Consider the following 27,829-nt stretch of genomic DNA (forward strand, 5'->3'; position numbering starts at 1 on the left):
TTATCTATAAGTGAATATTTAGTTTAATTAGCTAAACATTAAGGCTCACTCAAATCCATGCCTCATTACAGTAATTTGAAATAAGAATGACTGAATGTGCAACTGCTTTCAAATTTAGTTCCTATCCAAGTTCCTAACAAAAAAACCTGTTTGTTCAATTCTCATAAAATATGCATCTTTGCTTTTACAACAATTGGCCACAATTGTCTATCAAAATCTGAATATTTTGGTGTTACAGGAGTCTGATCAGACACAGGTATGCTCCAAGGCTGGTATCAGTTGGTCTCCTCAAGTGTCTTGGTTCTAATGAAGCTTGGCACTGTGCTTATATGTGCCTCCAACAGTTTATCATGAACATAAACCAGTGGGATCTCCTCTTTACAGTGACAGGCACCCACATAACATTTTCTGGTTTATAGAGAACTTCTTTATACATCAAATGTTGAGCAGATACACCACTCACACTCAGTCTCCATAATGTCAACAATATGGTGATTGATCACTGGATCCTCTCCATCTGCATGCTGTGTATAAATATAGCTGGAAAATAGGAGCACATTTCCCTTGCAGTTATGTTACAGTCCAGTTGAAGAGTATGGAGAAATAAGGTACATATTTACATACATAATTAGGTTTTCCCCAGTTATTTTTGAATTACAAACTAAGGTTGTTTTTATGAGGTGAGCAATTAAATGTACCATAATTTCCTAGGATTTAAAGTGATTTTTGTTAGTGGAATTATCTGTGTTCCCACTCTCTCTGCACCTATGCAGCTCCCTGGTGTGCTCTCCAAGAATAGTTCAGTTAGTTTCCAAGTCACTCAACATATTTCACTTTTAAGCAGCTATGTGCTAAAAAGCTTCCACTGTTGTCATTCTGAATCTTTAACGGTATTGAAACTGTCAGGAAAAAATTGCATTCTCCTGCTGTTCTGAGCAGCAGGAGAATGAAGATGACAGAAGAGCCATGTTAATGTTAATCATAGATGAGAAATGCAATGGCATTTTTCAGAAACTTAGGGCTCTGCTTTAACAGGCACAGGCTCCTTATTTCCCCCTTCTAGCCCATTAATTTAAAAAAAGAAAAACTGCAAATAAAAAATTATAACCAAGAAAAACAATTAGCCAAATTGACTGAATCACGAAAATTCTCCCTGCCTGTATTTCCTATTGGTTTTCTAATTGCTGTCATTTTGAATCATTAGATTGTTGTAAGTAGGTTCTACAACTCAATAATCTTTGAGCAACTTGTGATCATTCACCTTCTTATGCTCATAGCATCCTTCTGAAATTATTCCCTACTCAGATGGGGCACTGAAGAACAGAGGTCTATGGTACCTGTGAGCATGATTAACATCCTCTATAATTTAGATGTCTACCACATTGTAGCTGAAGCTACAGTGAAACTGTCACTAGGATCCATTTAATGGTTCTTTGAGAGCATTTCTGACCATGAATCTCATGAAAACCAAGAGTCTCCCTTAGAGCGTGATGAAAACAAAGTATGAGACCCTGTTCTCATGCAGATATCTACACCCTAGATATGAAAACTAGTAAAGAAAAAAATACCCCACCATGAAGGATTTAGACAGAACTCAACTTATATCAGAATGACAAACCTTAAGGAGTAATTCCAACTATGCTGCTGCCATCCCTGCAAGTTCCAAAAAAAACCCTAGTACCCTGGAAGTCTTGTCTGTATATGCACACTCACAGGAAACTCTACAAAGGCACATCTTCTACAAACTCATTTGAAGCTGTCTCCACTCCAGCAGCCAGGCCATCACATTAGGGATGGTTTCTGCGTAAGGCAAAGAAGGCACATCCCTCAAAGCCGAGTATGGCACTGCGTTGATGGGTCTCCAGACAATTCCAAGCAGAGTCGGCTCTCACAGCCAGCTCTGAGCAGGGCGGCATCTCTATACCACCTGTGACCACCTGGCTCTGCCTCCACTGCCCGAGTGCTTTGGCACAGTTGGTGGTGACAGATTATGCCTATTATTCACCATTACTATTTGTATCCTTTCAAAATGTTCTGCTGAGAGTTCAAAGACAAGGTACTAGCCTCAATGCTCCCCAGATTTCCTACTGTGCAGAAAATTTCCTTTTCTTATCAAATCCACAGAGCTATTTGAGGATCTCAGTTTCTTAATTCAAAATTCTGTTAGAATAGCAGAAACATAGACTCTAACTAAAATTCAATAGCTTTTTCTATGTCCACTTCTGAGTATTAAGACACCACTGCATGTATTTCCGTCAAAGCACATAGGGAGCTCCATAATTCTTGTATTCAGAAGCAATGACAGTCACTAATTGTCCTTATCCTTCCAGACCCATGAGTTAAAAAAATACAAAGTTTTCTTTTCCTCCTATGGAATTCAGACTTTGGAAATACAGCTCAGGACCTTTCATTTTCTGAAATACCCTCATACTTTTGATGATCAAGGCTTAAGCAAAATAATGTCCAGCACTGCTGCATTACATCTTGCTGCCTTGCAAAATTCATACTTTGCTTCAGCTTCCAAAAGAGCCAATGTATTGGAACAGGTGGACATCTGCTGCCAGGATGCACAAATGACATTTAGGCAGGAAGAGACACCACCTACACCAGTCAAAAAAGGGGCACACCTGCTGAGCATTCCTGTAAATTCATCTGGAATCTCAGTCCCTGTAAAAGGGAATTTACACCACATACATACACCACACATTTAATTGTGGGGATGCCAGAAATGAGAGGCTGTTGATTCCCTCTGCATGAACACTGGACAGATGCAGACAGCATGCAGGATTTCCTCACCATTCCCTACCAATGTCCCAAGAGACATTTGCTACTAACCTGCTTATGGTGAGATAATATCCTGGAAGAAGGATATGATCTCACCATAATTTTTTTGTGGACTTTTTTTGTCCACATTTTTTTGTGGACTTGACCATTTTTGTCCTTGCCCTGAAGGAACTCTTCCTCCTTTGGCCTCCTGCTATTTTTCTTGAAAGAGATGACAGCCCTCTCTGCCTTTGCCTTGGTCCTGCTAGTCATCATCTTCTTCTGCTAACTCTTTGCTGAAGCTCTTATACCCCATGGTAATACGCACTTCCACAGTTGCTACTAAATGCAAAAAATCCCATAACTCATAGCAATTAGCAATGTCAGCTAGCTGGCACTTCTCTTTTGGCCTAATATTGCTGGGGATCAACCACAGTTCCAGTTCTAGGAAGGATTCTGAACAAGTTATTTCTTTTTAAATATTGTTATTCCTGAGACTCTGTTGTGCTATCAAATTAATTTGTAATTAATAAATGAGCCAGATTCTTGGTACCAGATGTGATTTTCTTGCCAATGGAAATAGGCTTGGGGGAGACATAAAAAGGTCCTAAAATGCACTAATTCTCATCAACACATAGTACAACCTATGTCAAAAGATTCAACAATTATCATTCTGGGTCTCTATTAATGGACACAACTGTTAAGAACTAACTACTGCAGCTGCATTTTTCTTAAAAACACTATAAACATTTCTCAAATTTAAAACACTGAGACTACACTGAATAATCTGTGTTGTTTCCCATGCACTGTTTCAACTTCCCTGCCCTTCTGCAGCCATATAAAAAGTAATAGAAGATCACACTTGGATGAGGAAGACACACAACAGTGATTAAATTTTCACCTCCAAAGCACAGACTAGTTTCAGCATCCCCTACCCCTACTCTACAGCAGATGAATTAAAATCTACTATTTCTGTTCCTTTGAATCTTATATTTTAAAAGACTCTTTGAACTAGAGATTTTAAATATGGCATTCTTTTAAAGACCACAGTACACATCTGGTGGTAAGAATTCATCATGCTTTCTTCCTCACTTAGTACCCAGGCCAATCAATTTTATAAATTAGGCTTATGAATTAAGCTGACTGATATCTCTCAGCTGACCTGTTCATTAGGTGAACATGATTCCAAATGAGTCAGAAACTGTCCAGAATTTGCCCCAAACATGACAATTAGGTTGAAATGAATGTGGTTTTTTAAAAGTCAAAATTTTTACTATGTGGTTTCCAAAACAAAGTTTTGAAACTTGCCTTGAAGCTTGCTGAAGTTTAAGTAAATGAGAATTAAAATGAAACTCCATGCAGAATATAAAATTGCTTGGTTTGGCCACACAAAATGCTTAACCAAACAATATTTTGGATGAAATGAATGGGTTGGGTGTCTTAACTGACCACTAGTTTTGGTGGTCCAATGCATTTTAATACAGAAAATAAAAATTCAATAGAAAATTAAACAGAATTGCTTAATACATTATTTCATTCTTCTATTTTACAAAGAGCAGCTTCTGCTAGCACCTAGAGAATGACGAAGAGTCTTTGGAAAAACATGCAGGAAACACTTTCAAAATTGAATCATTCCAATATCAGAGTAATGAATAAACAAGTTGGTGCCTTGTGAACAGATGTGAAAACAAACCAGTACAGCTTATAAGGGTTATTTATTTATCTGTACAATGTATGTAGATTAATAATCTAGTAAATTGAGCACTTCTAATTTGATTCAAGCATGGAAATGCTTTTCATAATCATAGACCTAAGTCTCAAATATGGAGCCAGAACCTTACAGGAAAAAAATCTAACTATAAAATATATAAAACACAATTACTCAGCCATTCAACTGTATTTTATTTGTGTGCATAAGGTATGGAAAAATGAAAAGTCACTTGTAACAGACATTGCACAGTCATAGAAGAGCACTGAACTGAAAGGCATGTTGTGAAAAGAAGGTTTGCAACACAGAGAAGTTCTTTTGTTTTGAGCATATGTTCTTTATTTCAACTATTACATAACTTTATAGAATAAGATTTCTTTCCTCCTACTACTATTCCAAGTTTTGATGTTCATACTTTAGTTCCCACACTCTTCACAGGACAAAGAATTATTTATGTACAATACTCTGAAAGGGACCTCAATCAACATGCCACCTTTATTTGTAGTATATCACTTGCACAAATTGGAGTGAGAGTGGGGAATATACAGTGAACACAAGTCATCAAGAATAATAATTATAAAAGAGGAAAAATAAAGAGTCTGGTGTATGAAAAGTCTGGTGTTTCTTCATTACTCCTTAGTGTATTTATAATCAACCAATTTCCTTTCACATTTTCTGGCTCTGTAAAGTAGGACTTACATATCCCCCCAAAGTTTGTTTGTAAGACATACGATTCCAAGCAGCCATGCTTAAAGGAATTTTCTGAACTATTTTATAATGTGGCAGGATAATTTCCCTGTGCAGATAGTCACTGGACACAGAAGTTATTTCTTTGCCAGAACAATACTTCCCAGTTTTGATAATGATGATTTTGACTAGCTTCTAAGAAAAGCTGACACCTGGTTATATCCATAATCAGTTCCTGTGCCAGGGATCTCTCCAAGTCACAGGGTTCCCAGATGAAAACCTTGAGTGTCCTGCACAAAACTTCAAGAGATGTCACTTCCCCCGCAGTAAGTATTACACACATACAGCTTTGCAAAATTTTACCAGCCACCTTTGCCCACAGGAAAGTAATTTTACTCCTTTTGCAGACAAGGGGTCCATTTGCCTGGAAACCCTCCTGTTTCTGGGAGCTGCCTGTGAATTCCATGCTGATGAAGCTTGATGGAAGTAGAGCTTTCCACCAGCAAATACTCATGGTCAAGACAGAAGCAGTGACACAGCAGCAGCAGGCAGCTCTTCATTCACAGGAGCATCTCAGTATCTCACTGGTTCTGTTTCAGCAGATCTGAAATCTTTATGCCATGTTCCTCTCTTCGTCTTCCTTTCTTAGTATTTAGGGAAGAAAGAAATGAAGAAAAAGAAAGCCCAGAGGAAGAACTTACACTAAGATATCACTTCTTTTGCTGCACCATACTACCAGTGTTATCATGGCACATGTCAACAAGACCGGGATCAAGATCAGTGTTATGAGAATTTCATCCGGTGGATCTTCCCAGTGAACCTTTTCTGAAGTACAGTTTGAAAAGAATTGTTTATGAATTCCAGTGATAAAGCCTTCTGCAAGGGGGTTTGGCCAAAAGCAACTTGCATTGTTGGCTTCACGTTCTGTGCACTGGGTAAAGTTGTCATAATACCTGGGAGTAGAAGAAAAATAAGAGAAGTTGAAATAGAATGTATATGCATATTACACTTGGAGAAAGGTACGGAGGGCGCCATAAGAAATCTCTAAGAGTGTGTCTATCATGTAGATTTTCTACTGAAGGACCTCCAATGGAAGCTGTGGCACAGCGAGGCAGAAGGAGAACTGACTCACATGTACTAAGGCAACTGAGAGATTTCATGTGAAGTTCTGAGATCCCAGATGGACAATAATCAAACCCCGACTGCAGCCAGGACCTCCTAATGCTACTTAAGTACAAACAGAACTTCCTCACTAGCGATATCTACAAATTCTTTAAAAAACATGCACACAAATGTGCCAAGAATAGGACATGTTGAACAAAGTAAGGATATTTCATGCCTCAACTGCCACTAGACATGATGTTGTTGTGAAAATTACGATGTGGCACTAGGACTGAACCACAACATGCAGTGGTGTAAAAATTTTGGTTCTGTTGCACTCTGATGTAAGAAAATAATAGGAAAATAAACACACAGAAAGTTAGCTTTTGACAAAATTCCTCTTCTTTCCAACTCCAGCAAATGCCCAGCAGGGAATAAATAAAGAAATAAATTCTAATTACATGTTTGCTTATGAAAGGCTGGGAATTCCTTGTAATACCTAACATGTGATTTCAATGCTGCATGTGCTAAAATTTACCTGTCCAGGAATAACATATTTATGAGAATTGGCTACCCCTCGGGAAAAAAAAGGCAAAAATAAGCCTAAATGAGTTTTGTGGTGTTATTATAGGCCAAAGAAATTCAGGAAGTGAATGGATATGGGGGAGGAGATCAGAAATTATGAACAGTGTCTGGTCAGTGCATGAATAGGGCAAGAAATAAGGAAGCTGAATTATTGTCTGTTGCATTTATTTTAGTCCTGCGTGACTCAATAAACTCATTTCAAAGGGGAAGTAAAAATAGAAAGGAGAGAGCAAAAACCCACATGACACCTCCAGGGACAATATCCTATTATAGCATCTGAAGACCCTACTCTCCCTTACAGTCCATATCAATATGGACTCCTGATGATTGACTTGTTCTGACATTAAGTCCTATAGGAGACTAATGTTGACTCAATGCTTTGCTGTAAACTAAAGGAGAAGAGATATTCAGTGTTTGGGCCAAGACTGAAGTCTACTGTCTACTGTATGTCTGTCAGAGGAAATGTCTGCCTGCTGTGCTACAACCACACAGATTGGGAGCACAGTCTGCTGAACATCTAAATTCTCAGGGCTGTGTCCACAGAAGAAGAAAAAGCATCACAGAAAGAGCCTTCTGCAAGTTCCTTGTAGTTCTCATTCTCATGGAGTTTGAGCCAATATTGCTTCAATCATAAGCAAACACATTGGACAATCTAACACTAAGCTCCGGCATGAAGATGCATATACACACAATGTACGTGTATTTTAAGCAAAGTGACTAGAAAGGAAGCTTTTGTGACATCAGCAACCACAGGAAAACAACAGGAAATAAGCTAAAAATAAAATACAAATATCAGCTGTTTGCTATTTTAATAGTGTAATTTTTCTGTGTGACCTGGTGGCATCCATTCTTTACGTCCTTGGACTAAATTAGGAGCTGGAGATGTCTAGTTGAATGTGGGAGATGCAGTCCCAGAGGACCTGAAGAGCAACAGGTCTGAAGGCAAGGCTACAAGGTTCAGCAGGCTACAATGCAGAGATGGAGGAGCATCCATCTGCCCAGACAGGTCAGTGCTCCACCTGGCACAGACACTCCAGAATGCTGGACTCTGCTCCAGCCTGCTCTGGGCCATGCTCTCATGGGCACCTTTGTGCCATCAATGGCTGCTGATACAGCTGCCTCAATAAGAAAATCAACAATAAATCCAGGTGATTTCAGCATAGAAGTACCCTAAGCTCAAAGATGTTGATGTAATGTTTTTTTTCCTCTGTGTTTAAAATTCTATAGAAAATTCAGTGTTCTACAAAGAATTCTGTAGATTTTTTTTAAATGTTAGATGGTGTAAACAAAAATACTTCCACTGATTTTTGATTGTAAATACAACATAGCTAGAAAAAGTTGGTTAAGTGTTGCCAAAAGGCCAGATAAAAATAACTTGGGAGATTAATTGTATTTGAATCCCTACGGGCCAAAGTAGAATAAAATGTTATTGTAATAGTTGGAATACCTTACAATTTTTCCTTAAAACCTTCTCTCATGAATTAAAAAGGGGGGAAAGAAAACTACCTGCATTATAACTCTTAGTTCACACAACTGTGAGAAGATAGATAAGGAAAATCTCAGCTACTGGGAAATTGCATGTCTGCCAGCAAAGCTGAAATCACTTGAATATTTATGTAGTTTTGTAATTTAGAGTTTATGCACTGCAACAGAAAGTTCATACAAAAAAAAAAAAGATCCTCTCTGCATAGCACTGTGGAACAGCTGCCTCAGAAGGGAGCACCTGCATCCTCATTACTACAGCATGGATGTTTTCATAGTTGATCAACTGGTTTGCAAGTTGGGATTTTTTAAGAGGGAGATGGGGGTTAATAGATACTTAATTTCAGTTCAACTCTCCTATGCCTAATCCTTTCATGTCTTATGTAATTCTCTGCATTCAAATTGTGAAGGTGGGAATAGGAAACCTTTCCATTCTGTATATTAAAATGGCTATGACAAAAGATGTCCTGGCCTCTGGAGATACTTCAAGGAGAAGTGCATTCAAGTTCCATAACTTGTGAAAGGAAGGAACAAGAAATTATAGTTTCCACTTATTCCCCAAAGAAATAACTGGAGAGCACACTGGAGCTCAAGCTCCTTCACTTTTCAGACTATAAGAGGGTGTGGGAACATTCTTTGTGCTGAGACACATTTTCATCTCTTTCAGGCTAGCTACAAGGGACCTAGGTAGTACTCAGGAAAGGGATATTCACAGGGAGCCAGGTCACAAGCTTTGTGACAAATGAGCCAAAAAATTATATGAGTTTCAACTAAGTAGTCCAATACAAAAACCCCAAAATCTAAGCACAGTCTGAGCAGCAAAATTCACAGATGTGCTTTGCCCTGATATGCTCAGGACAACTGTTGGTTCTATTGAGGAACTAACTCCTTCATCAATCTGCACATTATTGAAAATACTTTCAGAGAACACAAAACATAATTTCTTTCAGAGCAATCTCTGAACTATAACACATTTGTCATGAAAGATAATTTTCAATATTCTAGAACAATGCCTCATTTTCAGAGCACACAAACTTTCTCCGGTTCCTTAGGTTTTCACTAAACCAGATAATAACAACTGTGTCACTGAGTTTTTTTTTGTTTAAACCTGGCTGTACTTTATTTTTTACTTTATCCATGAGAAAATATATTTTTACATATTACCTATAACTAAGAACCTGGACAGGAAGTTATTATGAGGAATGGTAGTGGACACATGTGCCTTAATGGGACAGTGTTTCATGGAGTGTCCACTGAAACTATTTAAACAGAGAGCTAGGTTTATTACATCTCATCTATCTTAGGGTACACAGTTGCCTCTCACTCAGGGCACTTCTCAGTCTAAGTGGGGCTTGACTCTCATCTGTGGTTTCCCTCATTTCCAGGGAGGAATGTGGTAAATTCTTGCTCTTTCTTCCTCAATATCCCTTCACAGGAAAACTGCAGAGATGAATGGTTTACAAAAACACAAGTCCCACAATCCCCCCCTCCACATTTCTGTGAGACTAAGAAAACAAATAGATTGTTTAACTAAGAGTTTTAACAAATAAGCATTTTCCAATACCAAACTGTTATTTCCAAGAATCACAAACAATTATCAAAAAGTTGATACAATATATATATTACTTAAGACAAACATTTGAGGGCATTTTCTGACTGCAGCCAGTAGACCCACTGTCAGTTCCAATAGAAGAATCTTTCCACCTCTCCAGCATTTATGGACAGACCACCACAGAGACATTCAGCACATGAGCAGTCAGGAATGCTTTGCAGTTGCTTAATGAGGAAGGCCAAGGTTTAAAAAGCAAAACACCACACCTCTACTACCCCATTTTAAATAACTTCATTTCATGCTTCCTGACATGATTATAGAAGGGTAGTACAAGATATATATAATACATTGTGAGTAATTTTTTGTTCTTTTGAGTCCACTAAGTACTTAGAATACAGTGAAAAATCTCTCAGCCATAACTGAGTCTTGATGCAAACTAGGTAACAGATACACCAGGGACACTCACTCCTCCTATTCTACAATCCCAGACAGCAATCTAGAGGCACTGTTCCAGGACACTACAAGTCATGTGGTGTATTTTAATAAAGATGCTTTAAAACTATTTGCGCTCTCCTAGATTATTAAGCCAAAAATTTCTTTATACACAATCACATATTAAATTGAATTATCATCCTTGTAACCTCCACCCAGACTGGAATACAAAACTCTGAAATGTAAAAATATTAACACGAAATATCATATGATGAGAAAGGCTTTTCTTGCAGCATTTCCAGATGAAGGGGAGGCAGGAAGTAGCAAAAAACCTCACAAAAATAAAAAGTCTATTCTTATGTGAGATGCAGCCAGACTGTACAGAACTTCAGGGCATAGCAGCCTGGATGAACTTCAAATAAGGGTCCAAACCTTAAGATGATAATTTCCCGAGGTTTCACAACCCTGTTAAAAGGACATCTTTAATTTTATAGAGAGTTAAGAGCCTGTAAATACGATGGAATATTTCCAAGATTTTCTCAATCAACATCTCTCCAAACAATTTGTGTCTGAGTCTCACCATTCCTTTAATCATATATCTTCTGCCAAGATGAGTATCCTCACAGTCACATTTTTACCTCCCTAATCAGATCAGATCTACTGTTGTGCAGTTCCAATACAGAATTCAGCCTCAAGAAAATGATGTGCTACAAAAACACAAGGAAGGAAATTAATGGGGGGTGGGGAAAAACGGGTTTAATGAAAAAATTATAACGTAATTTAAGTTTACTCTCATGCCATGAAATAACAGACATTGTGACAGATTTACTCACTTGGGTTGGAAATAATAAACAGATTCTGGTATTCTTTGAAGTAATTAAAGATCTCCACCCTTAGTTTCACATCAACAGCTGTCTGGAAAGTTCAAAATAAACCGAACTAAAACTCCAGAAATGCACAACTATTACTGAATTGTTGTTAATTCCCTAAAGATAAAGCCAGAAAATGTATATATAAAGAGCAACTACAGATGTAAGCAGTTACTTTATACACCTAAAAGCCATTTCTAATGAGCAGCAGTGTCCTGGTTCAGAGCAAATTTGGGAGAGAACCCCCAAAGAGGCTCCTCTAGGAAAAGAGATTCAATTGGCCCCTCCCCCTGATCGGTCCAGGAGAAAATACCTTCTTGGAGAAAAGTGGAAAAAAGCTGTTTATTAAACAATAAAACCTAAACAGTATTAAACAATAAAACCTCTTGCTGCTCCAAAAGAGATGACAAACTCCAAAAGTCCCCTCCCTGGGTTGCAGCTCAGCTCACTCAGTCTCTTATCAGTCCCTCTGGCACTGGAAATGCCGTGGCCCAGGCCCGGCCCGGTGGGCCACAGGTGCCGAGCTGCCGGTGCTCTTCTGGTGTTCAGTCCAGAGCAGGTTTAAAGAGATCCAAAGGAAAAGAAAAACCACAGTCCAGGGAACTTCTTTGCCTCAGCTAGCTAAACTAACTAAAAGCAAAGGAGAACTCTGTCCTGCTGTCTGTCCATCCGCAGACAACACAGTCAGGAGCAGGAATGTGGAGGAGTGAGTGCAGTGTCTGAAAACAAACGGCACGCTTCTTCTGTCCCCCCTTCACTCTCAGAACCAGTCTTAAAGGAGCAAAACTTATTATTCAATATAAACAGAACAAGACAATTGAGGATAAAAGCATCATATAGTCAACCTAGGACAAGCAGAATCTACTACATTAAGCAAATGTAGAACAAGGAGGTAAATGTGGCCTGACATTTGGTACTGCATTATTCAGATCAAATATTTAGTAGCACCAGAATATTAACAAGCCAAAAACTTCAACTGGCAAGCAGGCATTACTTTCCACCACTCCTGACTAGATTTTAATGATTACTTAATTGTACACTCAGCCCATTTTTGGAGAACACCCAGTAAGAGGAGAAGTAGTCTCTGAAGCCATTACTTTATCATGTCTTCAGAAGCCAATCCCATAACTCCCTTGAGTTAGACAAAAGTCAAAAGAGTAAGTGAAGGCAAATCCTAGTCCCACAAACACTTAGGCATACATATCCAACTTCTTATAAGCACAGTATCTCATAAGTAGCCATCACTGATGATATGTGGAAGATGTCCTTAATAGCATGAATATAATCATTACATATCTAGTCCTTACAGTCAAACACATCAGGCTTGTGATTCTGTCAGGGAAATGCAAATTTCAAAACCTCTTCTTTATGGATCAAGTTTCAAAGTTCTTGTTAAGTTGGTCAACTAGTGAAAGCCTTCATTTTTTTTGGGCTTCTCACCAAAGGAGACAGCATGTTTCTGGGGGCAAGCACTGTTTTTGTGTACATCAATATTTGAAATTTTACAGTTAAAATTTTAAACCTTGTACTAGAACATGTGAATGGAAGCAGGAAGCATTCCAAAATTCAGCTCCAAATTATAAGACCATCTTCTGATCTCCAGTAAACACTTCTCAGTGCTGAAAATGGCAGATGCACAATCTCTCCACCTCATCTGCTTTCTCTCTATTATAGTCAGTTTTTTCTCTATTTCATTCAAATTACTTCAGAATGACAGGGCAAAGGCAATACCTGACTAAGATCGGGATTTTTTTCTTTCCTAGCAGCTATGCATCTCCCCTCAGTGTCATTAGGAAAACCATTAGCATTTTCTGGCACATATCCTCTTTCAAAGGCCAAGCATGACAGAGATGAGAGCCATGAAAAGCCAATAACACAATTTGAAGGCACATTCCATATTGTACATGTACAATAGTAGGAATGTCATGTACAATTTCAAATCAAACTTCTGCATACTTCAAAACTATGTTGCCTTTACAGTCAGTCAAAGACTGGAATAATTGTAGGGCATGATGCACAATACAGCTTCTTTGAAGCTTCCCCTGCCAAGGAAGGGAGCCCATGACAACCAGTACTTTGGACAGATGAGTTCCACACCTGTTGTGCCTAGCAAAAAAAAGCCTCATTAAAAAAAAGCAAGCTACTATAGAATTACACTCAAATCTGCCACTGTAGTGATGGAGAGACATGCAAGCAGCATGTTATCCTTCTATCTATCTCGCTCAACTCCTTCCCAAAAGCATTTCCACCTGAGTCACCACAGATTGGCACAATCCTCACTCCAGTCAGTGTGAATGCAAGTGCTCCCGGTGCAAGTAGGTGTTTGGGTCAGTCACTGACAGCCACCTCCTGAGGTGCTTCTGCTTTCTCCCAAATACATCAGTCACTTTGTTCATTCACCTTGGAAAGTTTGCTGCAATTAACAGTTTATTTGTCTCCACTCTTCTCAGAATGTTCCAACTGCATGATAAAATCATCATTCCAGCACTGCTTCCAAAATTAAATGCTCAGCCAGCTTCAATCCAGTCATCCAACACCTGGGGAGAAGCCAGAGTCAGGAGGGAAGTTGCTAGTCCAGAATTGCTCTGAGCTCATGCCACATTTCAGGAGCTCAAGGCTTTTCTTTCCATCTAGATGAACCAAGCTGACAGGTGAGCAGAGAAAATGTGGCTTGAATTCAGACTTGTGCTCCACAGTTGAGCGTCCACTCAAAACAAGCAACCATGAAGATAGTAATTTTTCTGACCAACAGACAAAACTCACAGAGAAAGAAATAACAGAAGGACCCTTCTTTTTCATTCCAGCTTACATCTACAAATAACTGCTTCATATTCCATTTTTATGAGGATATTAAAAAGTATTAAAGTGTCACCTGCTGAGTGGAAGCTGTTATTAGATTCCACTTAGTCCAAAGTAGCACAAGCCTTTTATAATACCACAGCACTATTTTTTCAAGTGGAAAGAGGGGAGAGAAATACCTGTTAATATGCAGCTGTGAAACAGAAATCATCAGTCAATCAGGCTTACATTTTGAGGAAGACCCACTGTAGGATCTCCACAGATGACAATTTTCTTTTTAATTAAAAAAAAAAATCAACAAATAATCTGTTACTAAGTTGAACTTTTCATAGCTAGCCTTACATAATTTTTATGAGCATGTAAAGAATGTACACTTCTCCTGATTATTTATGGAAAATGGGTTTTATATAAACTTTTAAAAATTCCTGTAATTAAAAAAGCCACTTGCTTTGGGAGGAGAGTGGCTGTTGTGTTCTGCTTCAAGCAGAGCACAAATAATGGGAGTTAAAAATCAGTTGACTAATTACAGATCTTAAGCTTCAGATTATGTCAGCTACTGGACTAGTTAAAGAATAAATCCTTTTTGCAGTCTGGCATAATAAATGAATTATGTGAAATCGCAATCTAGGCATGGACAGCTCACAAACAAGACCAAAACTGATGTAAAAGTAACCATAAAATCAGAGGAATGGTAAGAACATTAGAAATTGATTTAAAATTAAGCATAAAGACTGTTAGGGAAGAAGCCTAATATAGAAAGTTCTGCTTATCTACTATTCAAATACATCATTATGATTTAGCATGACTTTGACAGCACAGCATGTTCCCATTGAATGTGGGTTTCTTCCTTTCTTATGTCCTCCCCTCTTACTTGTGGTGGAAAAGACATTCCCTCTCCTTATGTAACTACTTCTTGTGCCTTGTGGCTTCCCAAGACTGTTCCAACATCTCATACACACAACAGAAGCAAATGGTGGACCCAAAGGGCCTTACTCCTTATCCACAACTAGGTATGAAAGATTTGAGTGTTGCAACATTCCCTGGAGTTGCTTAAGGGTAAGCCAGCAACCTCCTAAACAGCTGCAGAAAACATTATGTCAGAGGATTTTGGATAATGTTCACCCAGACTGCTGGTAGATTAGAAGCAGAGGGACCCGGCATCTTGAGACTGTCACCTGGGAAAGGTAGCAGTTTCATAGCTCCTGGATCTGCTAAATTTATTTAACTTTATCTTGGGCCCAGCTAAACTCTACCTCAGTTTGAGGAAGAACAATATAACATGGCACACATCACCAGTGAAATGTCACAAACCCTTGCGGTAAGAAAGCAGTTATGGGGTCTGAAAATATTTAAGCACTGTGAGTAACCAAGTAGTAGGGTATTTTCTGAGGCTTTATCCAATTCCTCTTTGGCCGATGAAAACAATGACTTATTTTCATAGTAATGGTTAAAAAACAGTCTGTTTCCCTGCACAAAACAGGCAACACCAGAAAGAACCTTACATTTTTGCACCTACTTTTTATACGTAGTAATACTAATACCTTACCCCTGCATACTATGAATCAGCCTAGATATATATTTTGCTTCCTGTTGCTCCCCAGTAACAGGAAGCAAAAATCCATTATAGATTACAGTGCAACATGGTTATACATAACATAGAACCGACTTAAGATCACTGTGCTTCTTAAGCCACCTTCCTGCAGATAAAAATTGGACTCAGGACCTCACTGATAACTCCCAGTCCCACAGGCAGATAACTCCCAGTCCCACTTCTAGATGCCAGAATTCTCATTTGAATATTTCTATGTTTATTTTATAATGACACCTTAATATGAAATGGTACATTTTAGCAGTGAAATGTATGAAAGATATTTGTATATCTGAGAGAAATGCAAAACATAAATGTTTTGAGAGCTGCAAAGAGCTGTGCTCATAGTTGTTCATCAATGCACTATTGCCTTGACAACCTTTGATTTCCACTCCTTCTATACTCAGCACTTAGAGAAAATTTTTAATTTTACAAAGCTGCCATATCTATTATTTTTATAAGCACTACAGGCATCTCATACATTGCCTTCAAGTTCGTCACTGCAGCCAGCAACATATGTCTGACTTTTGTAGATTACACTACAGGCTGAAGAAAGTGACTTATCTTCTTAAGAGTGCAGAAGATTGCATTTCATGTCTTGAAACTACCTTCCAATACATAATTACTACTATTCTGTAAAGATAAATAGAAATGCCAGAGCGTTGGCAATTAACCATGTAAAATACATTTTTTAAAGTATTGTTACATAATAAACTTCTGTAATTGAAACAAGACAATACAAAACATAGTAGTATTAATTCATACCTATTGTGTTGTCAACAGTTAACCACATGACTAATACCACATGTAGCCTGGAGCAAGAAAATCTATTTTTTTTGTCTCTTTGTCTCTGCTGAGTTAATCTCCATTATTGTATTTTCGTGGTTGATGCATTTAGAAAACAAGAATGTAGAAATTGTTTTGCAAACCAGAAGTAACAGAAAAGTTTGCATTAACTTTTCCTTTTCATAATGTATTTATATATTCATTTTAACTGCCTCTAAAAATTTACTGTCCAGTATATTTTCTCTAAAAATTACTGATCTTACCACAATAAAATTCAAAAGGTCATGAAAGGTATTGAAAGTTATATCAGCTGACAGTCCTGAGATTTAACAGCAGAACTGCTTTCTAACATCACCTCTAAGTTACTTACATTATTTTTTCCAAGTGACTTAGAATTATTATATTCTTATATCTTGAATATTTGTTAGTTGACTTGGAAATACCAGCACTGACATACTGATGTCACCTTGTGAGTGTAAGCTACTACCATTAGTCCAAGGCATCTGCTGAAGTACACATCAATTTGACCCACAGCACCCTTGCTAAAATATTGTTACTGGGGTCTTCAGGTGACATTGACTTCAATATTGAAAACTCTTTCAGAACTTCAAGAAAATACTGACATTTATATCACTGATCTCTTGGAAAATGCTAGATTTTACTCCCTTGTTGAAAAAAAAATACTCAGGACAAATAAATGTAACAGGTGTTAAAACTTGCTGAAAAAAAGCTCTTGAAAAACTGAAATCTGACATTAAAAACTAAAAGTTTTCAGCTCTTGATAATGCTTCCTACTTAGCAGCAGGCTCAGAAGATCCTTCTGTTTTTTCATACCAATGGAACATCCACAAAGATTTGCAAAATTATTGATAAATTGAAGAACAGAAAGATTTGAGCCCTTAAAAACCTTGAAAATATGGATAATGGGCTGAAAAGTCACATTATTCTGGCATGATACAGTCATTATATGTTTTTTAATGGAAGACCCAATATCTCCCGTGGTTTAACAAAGAAAGAAACAGTTATCCCTGATGAATAAGAAATTCCAGTTGTTTTCTCTCCTCCCCGTTCCACTCCACTGGTATCCTTGAATGGTGGCTTTTGTAGACTGTGATTACAACATGTATTGTGGTATAAATAACAATTATATAGTTTTACTTCACCAAATCTGAGTTCTTGGTAGTGAGTGTATTTAATTCAGCAGCCTCCCAAAATATTGGCAAATTTCTCTTTATCCTCTACAATAAATCCATTTACTGGTTTCAAGTGAGCTCTGCAAAGCAAGGTTTTGTTTGCAAAAAGCAAGATTTTTCAGTGTCTAAAACGAAAACCCAAGAAATCTCATCAGATAAAAACTGAAAAGGCTTTGCTTGTTTGTAGCATAGCTATGTCTATAACATGCTGCAGAACAAAATCATGGCTTGGAATTTATAAGCAAAGTGGTCTGCAGGTCATCACAGAATTTAGAAATGTCAGTGTTCTTAATATAGCATTAAAATTCAGAAGTCAGAGTAATTCACTAAAACATTCAACATTCATTAATGTTTTTCACCACCCTTCTACATCATGTAAGACAGCCACAGAAAACAGTGTTAGAAAAGCATTGCTGTAATTCTCCACTAAAGAGAGAAAAAGTATTAGAAATGACTATTCAAAGCCTTTCCAATACCTTACCTGGAATTATCAAATACAGACTTTATTTTCACAGCCATGTATTATATAAAATGACTGTGCCTCTCCTTTATAGCAAAGGCGAAAACTATAATGCACTAAAGAACCATATTTCAGCCTCTGCATCTATCAGGTCGAAAGCAGTTATATGGGAATGACATATTCCTGTCTCATGTCGAGCCCTGATGTCTGAATTCAAACTAACCACTTTATTTCTATTCATCAGGACATATTCTTATCTATACAATACAAAATAAAGCAAATACATTTCACATGAAAGTATGATCTGAAATTGAGATCCTATGGAAGATATTCTTTTATAGCCTCATTAAGGGACCCACCGTGTATTTGCATTAACCTCACAGCAACTAGGATGGCTGATCCCAAAACAGCACTTGATTGTACACATTTTCAGCACAGCCCTGTACCTGAGATTTTATAAACTTTAGGTTTCTTTCATTCCCAATGTTTTAAATAAGAGATGGAAAGCATTATTATTTCTGCAATGAGAAATTGCTATTGTCACCTACCAGCCTGATGGCAACACAAGTGCTCAAATACGATGTTCTTCTCCATTGTTTTACTTCCTCACACCTAACTGATTTATTAGCTGCTTTGCTTTTGTTTTGAAAAGAAAAGCATGAGTCACAGAAGAAAAACAATATGTTCTTGGGATAACAATTACCAGCCTGGTTTTGCCATTGCTGCCATGAGTTTTTAGATGGCTTTTTTAGTACAAAACTACTGTAAGTTTTGATAGGTAAAGAGGTGAAAGAAATACACAGGTAAAAAATATTAAATATCAGTATCATCTTCAGCAACTATATCTGTATGAGAAGCTCAAAGGAAGACAATCCTACCAAAGAAGACCAAATGCTGGCATCTACCACACCAGTACTTTTCCTATACCCAACTGAACACTAAATGCTTAATCAGCTACACTGACATGAGGCCACACAAAGTGCAGGTTTACTCAAACTTCAGAACAGAAACATCATTTTTACTCCATCACAGAAACACTGAGATGACAAACAGTATTTTCTTCTACAAAATCTGGACTAACAAATCTGGGAGGACTTGCAGCTGGCTAAATAAGGGATTTCGGTCCCCCTTCTCAGTTAGATCTTCAGGGGAAAAGAAGACATTACTCTTCAGATACATACAGAACTTTAGGCAACAAAATTGCAGAAAATTATCCAGAAACCAGGCAATACAATGGCCTTTTGTTGTGCAAGCACATTTGTTATTTGCAGCATTTTCATCATGACTTTGCTCAAGGTGAACCATAACCAATGTACTTGTCTGTCTACAGGCATATGAATCCCAACACAAATACAGAGCACCCCCTCCTAACATGACACAAATGAGGAAGTGGGACTTCCTTTAATCAGTACTGTTCTGGATCTAAAATTATATGTGCTGGTCACTCAAACATCCAGTTTGCAGCAGCCCCAGGTTGCCTTTCACGTGAGAAAATCACATGCAAAAATCCAGATTCAAGACTTTTCTGATAATATTTAAAAGAATGAACCGAAGGTGTTGGCTTTCTAATTGTGAGACCAATACCATGGGAACATATTAGTTCACACGAATCACTGGCTCACCTCAGCTGCAAAGCAAACCCAGTGGTTTGTCTGAGATTTTCACTAGGGATTGGTACTGAGATTTCATATAAGGGAATATGCCAAGCCTACCTGGAAGGAAACAGAAGAGGTAGTTACCCAGGAAATGAGAAGGCTGAGGTATTCTAATGACCCTTTTGCCTTGGTCTTCACTGGCAAATGCTGCAGTCACTTGCAGAAGGCAAGGCAGGAATTTGGAGAATGAAGAACTACCCACAGTAGGAGAAGATCAGATTCAAAAATATGTAAGGAACCTGAAGGTCCACAGGATCTGATGAGAGGCATTTGAAGGTCCTGAATGAACTGGCAGAGGAGGCGGCTAAGTCATTATCCATCACATTTGAGAAGTCACAGCAGTTTGGTGAAGTTCCAATTGGAAAAGAGGAAACAACCCTCATTTTTAAAAAGGAAAATTAAAAGGAGCACCTCTCCTCTGAAGACAGGCTAAGATATTTAGGGTTGCTAAGCCTGTAGAAGAGGCTTTGTGAAGACCTTACAGCACCTTGCAATACATAAAGGGTGTGGGATCTCAGCACATCGTTCCCAATGTCCAGAGATGCCAGGAGAACCCTTGGGGGTCTCGGAAATCCTGGAATGTTGCCAGAAGTGTCTGGTGGCTTGATTTTGATCCATCCACAGAAATAACAAGAGTTTGAGGACAAGAGAATCACTTTAGAGTAAAAGGTGTAAAAGAGACACATTTAGAAGGTGAAATATAGACTTTAAGGTTTTTGGTACAGGGGGGTTATGGAGACAAGATGAAGGGATCAGGGCGTGTCTTGTCCTTCTTCTTCCTTCTTCTTGTCCTCCATCTCCTGTGGTGATGTTGGCACTTGGGGATTGGTTTATGGTGAAGGTGCACTTGCTAACATGGGTGAAAAGCATTGGGAAATAAAGGTAAATATTATGTACGTAGATATTAGTATAAAAAGACATGACCGCCCCGTGGGTGGGCAGAGAGTGCCTGTGACTGCTTGCAGATCAGACCTCTGTTGGGCAGACAGAAAATTTTGTAGATAAGAAATAATAAACAATCCGAAGACCGAAAAGCTGAAGAGTCCAGACTCGTCCTTTAAAACGCGTGCCACCCAAGAACCACACTACCCGTGTCGGGGCAGAGACAGACAGCCGAACCCGACAAAAGGGGACTAAAGAGAGGCGAGAGGGACAGTAGTGACAAAACAAGGGCAATAGCTTTAAACAGAAAGAGAGTAGGTTTGGATTAGATATTACAAAGAAACTCATTATTGTCTAAAACAGCTTGCCCAGAAAAGCTGTGGATGCTTGTCCTAGGTTGATTATATAATGCTTTTATCCCCAATCGTCTTGATCTGTTTATGCTGAATAATAAGTTTTGCACCTTTAAGACTGTTTCTGAGAGTGAAGGCGGGAGAGAAGCGTGCAGTTTGTTTTCAGACACTGCACTCGCTCCTCCACATTCCTGCTCCTGGACAGTGTTGTCTGCGGATGGACAAGAGAGTGGGACGGAGCTCTCCTTTGTTTTAGCTAGTTTTAGCTAGCTGAGGCAAAGAAGTTCCCTGGACTGTGGGCATTTTTCTGTTTTTCCCTTTTCTTTGGACCTGTTTAAACCTGCTCTGTGATTACAGCATGGACTGAACACCAGAAGAGCACCAGCAGCTCACACCTGTGGCCCACCGGGCCAGGCCTGGGCCACGGCATTTCCAGTGCCAGAGGGACTAATAAGAGACTGAGTGAGCTGAGCTGCAACCCAGGGAGGGGACTTTCTGAGTTTGTCATCTCTCTTGGAGCAGCGAGGGGTTTTATTGTTTAATACTGTTTAGGTTTTATTGTTTAATAAACAGCTTTTTTCCACTTTTCTCTAAGGAGTTGTTTTCTCCTGGACTGGTTAGGGGGGAGCAGCAAATTGAATCTGCTTTCCTAGAAGGAGCCTCTTTGGGGGTTCTCTCCAAAATTTCCCCTGAACCAGGACAATACTCCATCTCTGGAAGTGTTCAGGGACAGGTTGGATGAGGCTTTGAGCAATCTGGTGTAGTGGAAGATGTCCCTGTCCACAGCTTGGAACCAAATGATCTTTAAGGTCCCTTCCAACCCAAACTATTCAGCAATTCTATGGTTTTCACAGTACATTCCTCTTCTGTAGAAGTTTTGTCATTAGCAGCTGGATCCAATCGCTGATTGGTGTCTAGATCAGGCTTGGTGCAGCAGTCAGTGGGGAAGATGAAAAAACTTAGATAACCAACCAAGAAAATTACTCAGTTTGAAGGGCTCTTACATACACAGCAGAGGTTCTTAGCTCTGAGCTTTAGGAAGTGTGGGCCTGTCATTTCATTTTGGGCTGCACATGTTTCTTACAGGGTTTGCCTTCCCATTGATCTTAATGTGATCTGGCTTTCTTTCATGTAATATTCTACTAAGTTTCTTTGAAAACCAGGCACTTTTTACAGCTAGCTTAGTTTGGCCAAATTGTAACAAGCAAAACTCTCACTGACTTAAAAATTGCGCAACAGAATTAGCTTTCCAAATTACATCAAATGTAGTCATACAGATTTTTTTCCTTAATTCTTTTTTCAAATCCTTGGCGTCTGTATATAACATGGGTGGACTCCCTCGTCATCTTCAATTGGACTGAAACTGTTTATAGAATTAACATTTCATGTGAAGTGTTGTGGGAAAACTACACTAAGGCTGTACAGAAAAAAGAATAGTTATTTACAGTAGGCACAGACCTTGGACCATGCACAGAGTAAAGCAGAGAATTTCATAATGTACACACATACCTGCAACAAATCTGCTTCAGACATACAGTTAAAAAATTTGCCCTCTTCTATTCTGCTATGAACTGAAATTTAAAAAAAATCAGAAAAAATGAGACTTTTAACATCTTCCAGGTACTGTAAAGCAATGTCACAGAGCCACTGTCTCACAGCAAATCAGGGACTTCTATAGCTGTGAAAAGAAATGCAGAGATTGGAGGAAGAAGTTTGTTACAATCCATTCTTTTTCTCAAACACAACATCCAGATCTGACCTGTGTTACATGCACTACTTTGATAGAACCCTCTTCCAAAACACAACTTGCTATTTCACCCTTGGACTCTAAACCCAGTGGCTGGTAAACACAGAATGACTGACTGGGAGCTCCCAAAGTAGCAGGTATGCAACCCTAGCAACCTGTGGGATGAGAGCTGCAATAATAGTATTGGCTTGAAATAAGAGAATGCCTCACTTGTAACAGACGACACAATCTGTTTATAGATGTAATGGATCAGTAGTAATCTTTTAAATGAAGAGTTGATGCCTTTCCATAGTATAGTCACTCTTACAGAGCTTAGAATAATGATTATTGGGCAGATTATGTGGCCTCTATTATGCAACAGTGCAGACATGGCCACAGACATCTCTCTGGACTCAAAATTACTGAAATGCTGGTAGCTACACTCAGAAGTACTTGGAAAATGGTGATGCAGAAGAGAGAAAACTGGTACTTGGGAGCAGGCCAAAAGCTTAACAAGCCACTGAAAATCTTCTTTAGTACATTTTGGTCTCACATTTCCATAGGGGTTAGGCCTAAGAGACACATACAGATTTGTTTAGAGACTGTTCTAGGTAAATTGTTTCCAGGATCCAGTCAGAAGCATTTGAAAAACTGTTCCATGAGTTAAGAATAGAAAGTAATCTAAGCAATTACAATAAGGAACATTTTTTCAGGTTCATGTAAGACAGCTCTGGGCACTTCTGTCTTCATCTGGCCACTTGCTTCAGAAATTAGTCATATCTGGCCTCTCAACTGTAGTCCTACACCAGGATTTATCACAGCACACAAAAAAAAGTATGACTGTTAATAATGAATTTTGGCATGTGGACAGTAGTTGATTTTACATATTCAGCTGTAATTGCTAAATATTAAGAAGACAATAAGGAAATACAATACATACTTATTATATGTAATGCAGCACTATTAACATAGATGTTACTATAAGTAGGCATAACAGAAATACTACACATGAAAAATAAAAACCTTCCTGCAATTTCCAGTCTTCTGGCAAATGAAAAGTATATTTGCTTTTGTTAATTCCTCATATAGCTTTCACCCACACTTTAGTCTCTGCTTATTCACCTCCCATGTACCATATTTTTGAGTCTTTTAAACAACCTTGTTTATTTTCATCTTCAGAGCTCTCTCTCAATCTAAAGGCCTCAGCAAAACTGCAATAGGCAAACTCCTTCTCTTCTATCAATGAACACCTCTGGCTGTGTATTGAAGGTTTTACCTTTTTTGTAAGCTGTTTGTAGTTAGTCTTCATATTCTGATGTCCAAGCTAGAACCACTGAAATCCACCACGTCTAAATGACTTAAAATATGTTAACATCTCACTGTGATCCATCATTGTATTTAAGCTTTCAAATACTTTTGGACAATTTGACCCAGAGTACTTGTATCCTAACTAACTGTGAATCCTCACAGAAATATGCAAAAATTAATAGGAAAACTTTCATCTAACAGTGCTTCTGTAAAACTTTACCTGAGAATTTACTGTCTATATGTGATCATCTTACATTTCCAGCAAGATCAATATCAGCTGTGGAGGCTAAAACTCTCATATTGGTTTGCAGTACCAGCTGCCACACACAGAAGCCTTGTCTGTTCAAAATCATTGAAAAGGCTGCTTTTTAAAGAACACACGTTTGTTAAGAATGTCAGAGATGTCAGAAAATCTTACAGGTTAATTATGTTACAGCAAACTGGAGTCACTGCAAATTCTCTCACAAATGTTTAGCCAAATGGTGAAGCACTACAGATAATTGCTATTTACAATCCCATAACCAAAGGACAGCCATTTACACTGAAGAGCTAAAACTCCTCCACAAAACAAGGAATTTAGAAAATTAGCAGATTTCCATTAACTGTTACATTTTAATATAAGTTACAAAGATTTATTTCAAAGTGAAAAGTGCCATGTAGAAATTACTGCATGAAGAAACAGTTTCTTTTACATAATACTCACAGTTTTAATCCACTATCTGATCCAGACTGATTGTTACTGCTGGAGGCTAGATGTAAAATCAGCACAAACTAATATTACCACGTTTAAATATCTGAATTTTAAGTGCCCATGGATAGATATATAAGTTTTTTATTAATTTGTCAGATTACTCCAAAGAAAGAAGTATTTCTGTCCCATCTCTCAGGGTCCTTCCAGTGAGCTGGAATAAATTAACTTCTATGTGTCCCTGCTCACAGCAGAGGTGTTGGAACAAGAGGATCTTTACAGTCACTTCAAACCCAGGCCATTCTGTGATTATATATGTTTCTTATAGAATGTATGACACCAAACAACAATGTCTATTCTCAAAAGAGTAAAAATCTTAAAGGTAGATGCACATTTCCTGCCTCTTCAGTGCAATGAACCCTTATGATAAGTTAGTAATCAGACTTCTAATGCTTGATTAATGCTTGATTCAAGAGATAAATTTGAAAACAAATTCTTCCTGCTACTCTCTTCTAAAGTAGAACTTGAAACATCTAAAAAAAGGTTTTTTAGACAATATATATTATGTTAAAAATGTAAAAGATTTTTCTTCTTTAAGAGCCTTGAATTCTTCTGGTACTGCTTTTGAGGAAAAATGAGCAAAGCCTCAGATTGACCAACTTCTTCAGAAAAATTTCCTTGTACAGGGAATGAAAACAACACCAAACAGTGAGCACAACTGGAAAGGATAAAATCAAGGTGGATTCTTAACTCTAATTAAAAGTCAGGAAAACTCAGAGACTTCAGTCACCTATGAACCTTGAAAAATTCTTGCACATAATATGTAAAATCTTGAATAAATTTTAGCAGAAGTCTCTCAAAAAGCTGCCTGTTTTTTCACCTGCATTAATACAGGTACAGTCTAGTATTTTGGCTCCTATAGGTACTTTTCACTGCTGCAAGTAATCCCATTAGTTGAGGTCACTTATTGATTCAAGTAACATATCATAAAAGAAATCTTGTTTTTCTAAAACAATTATAATGAAGATAAAATGGAGCAAAATTATAAATAAAAAATAAATATAAATAAAAATAAATAAATAAAACATCTTGTATACAAACACTTCTCTGTCAGATTTGACTGCAATTTCTGCAAGCTGGTTTAGAAGACCTAACCTTCTCTTACTCTTCCCCACAGCTGGAGAGAGCTGCAGAAGTGCATCTTTCACTCCAGTGCCATAAGATTTAAGAATCTACCTTTTAACAGATTGCAAGATTTTAAAGTCAGCAAGGTGTGTGAATAAATGTTCTAAGAAGGAATAGCATCTAAATTGATAATATGATGCCAGATTATGAAACATTATTAACAGGTGGGGCATTTCAACACAGGTGTTGGTGCTAAGGGAGTCATGGGGAACTAATGCAACACAGCACTGCAGTCCAACATTTCATTATCCGTCCAGTCTGTTGGTGATCAGCTAGTTATAGTCTACATCACATGACACAACACTAAACAGGACACAAGACCAATGATCCTACCAGAACACATCTGGGGCTCAATGACACTGTAACAGGTGTGGTGACAGCTGGCTTGGGGCTACTCTGCCTCCACAGTCGACTCCAGAAACAACACCAGCACAGCTTCAAATGCAGGAAGTGTTCTGCTTCAGGCTGGCTCATACCATACCAGGTCTAGTTCACTTGAGGCTTGTTTTCTGAAGTGCTGAACACCTGCAGCTTCTTCTAATTTCAGTTGGTATAGAGGGTACTCAGCACTTCCGATAATCAGGCATTATGCATGAGCGGACATGGTCTTAAGAAGCAGATGCTCCACAAAGCCAAAAATGCCACCAATTTCACAAACCCTGTGAGCTTTTTCCAGATCAGAATTTGAAGTGTGCAGCTTTATAAAGAGATGTTTAAATACCTCCCATAACTATGGAACAAGAAAAAAAGATTAGAGAATAATAATGCCACCCTCACTACTGTCAGTCTTGCAGTATTTTAGACATCCAAACAGAATGGGTGGTGCTCACTCTCTCCATGCTAGCTGGCAGGCAAAGAAGTATATGACAGCAGGTTCAATAGGACAAATCACTTTAAAATTGGATAATTTCACATGAGGTGAATTACTGAAACAATGTCATCTTACTGAAGAAAAGGAAATCAGAAGAGGGAACTGCATTCCTGTAAAGAGAACAGCATGATTCTAAAAGCATTATTGCTTTGGTGGTTTCACAGAAAAGAGATTAGTTACAGAACATTTGCTTAAAAGGCACAGAAATATAGATCAAATGTAAACACAACTGTCTGAGGTAATGCAATAGCAGCTAGTATTAAATAGCCCATTGGTTAGCTTTCATTAAAGTAGACTATTTTGCACACTGTTTGAGTTAAGAGCCAGGTGTCTCTGTCTGCAAATGGCCTCACTGCAGGGCTTAAGAGTGACAGCTTAGCCCTCTGCAAGGGGCAACAAAATACAGAAGGTTTTCTATATTCTGGAACATAAATATTTTATATGCATTAGGGGAGAAATATTAATACCAAAACTAACTCTTACATGATAAATTCTGTAAGGTTGCACCACTTTTTTGAGTCCACTTTCTTCATCATCTCTTCAAAGGATTTTCCACAGGCAGGCAACTTTTCTAACATGAGAGATTCATTGCAGAGCTCACTCTGTTGACGTGCACCTAGGAAACATCAGATGCACCGTTAACCACAAACACTGAAATAGAAGCACAAGCACATCACTCAAATTTGTTCACACAGTCCAATATGCCACTTACATTCTCATAGGCTTAACATTTAATTTTCTAAGCACTTTTAGAAAATAAACAAAACACGTATTTACATAAATATGTTAAAAACATAACTTTGTATAAAAAAGTAAAGGTTACCATATATAGTACTGCCTTTTAAATCTAGCATAGAGGAACCTACCTAATCACTTTTCTAATCTTACTTAACTACTTATTACTTAAGTAGTACTACTTATTACTTAACTACTTACTTAACTAATATTAACTCATTACCATCCATTTCCATTTTTAGTTAAAAGCTAACTGGATGTCCCAATCCCACATTTCAGTGTAGAAAGCACTTTTCAAGCTTACACACATGCATCACATTCAACTACCTATATTACTGTGAAATTACTTTAACATTGGAAATATTTGTATGTCTTACCAGCTAAAGGGTGTGAATTTCCACAATCAAAGCTTTTTCTTTAG

At 38.0% G+C, this 27,829-nt stretch overlaps 1 protein-coding gene across 1 annotated transcript in view; it reads right to left on the reverse strand.

Annotated features, from left to right (window-relative positions):
* Positions 1-4,459: 4,459 nt before the first annotated feature.
* Positions 4,460-27,829, reverse strand: part of RAMP3 (receptor activity modifying protein 3) — a 43,447-nt gene continuing 20,077 nt past the window's right edge. The window contains exons 3-4 of the mRNA XM_066544854.1: positions 27,157-27,289; positions 4,460-6,111 (exon numbers count right to left, since the gene is read on the reverse strand). Of these exons, the coding sequence (XP_066400951.1) occupies positions 5,856-6,111; positions 27,157-27,289 (389 nt within the window). The 3' untranslated portion in view covers positions 4,460-5,855. The remainder of the gene's footprint in view (positions 6,112-27,156; positions 27,290-27,829) is intronic.

This window comes from Molothrus aeneus, chromosome 1 (genome assembly GCF_037042795.1).
Source record: "Molothrus aeneus isolate 106 chromosome 1, BPBGC_Maene_1.0, whole genome shotgun sequence".
NCBI lineage: Eukaryota > Metazoa > Chordata > Aves > Passeriformes > Icteridae > Molothrus > Molothrus aeneus.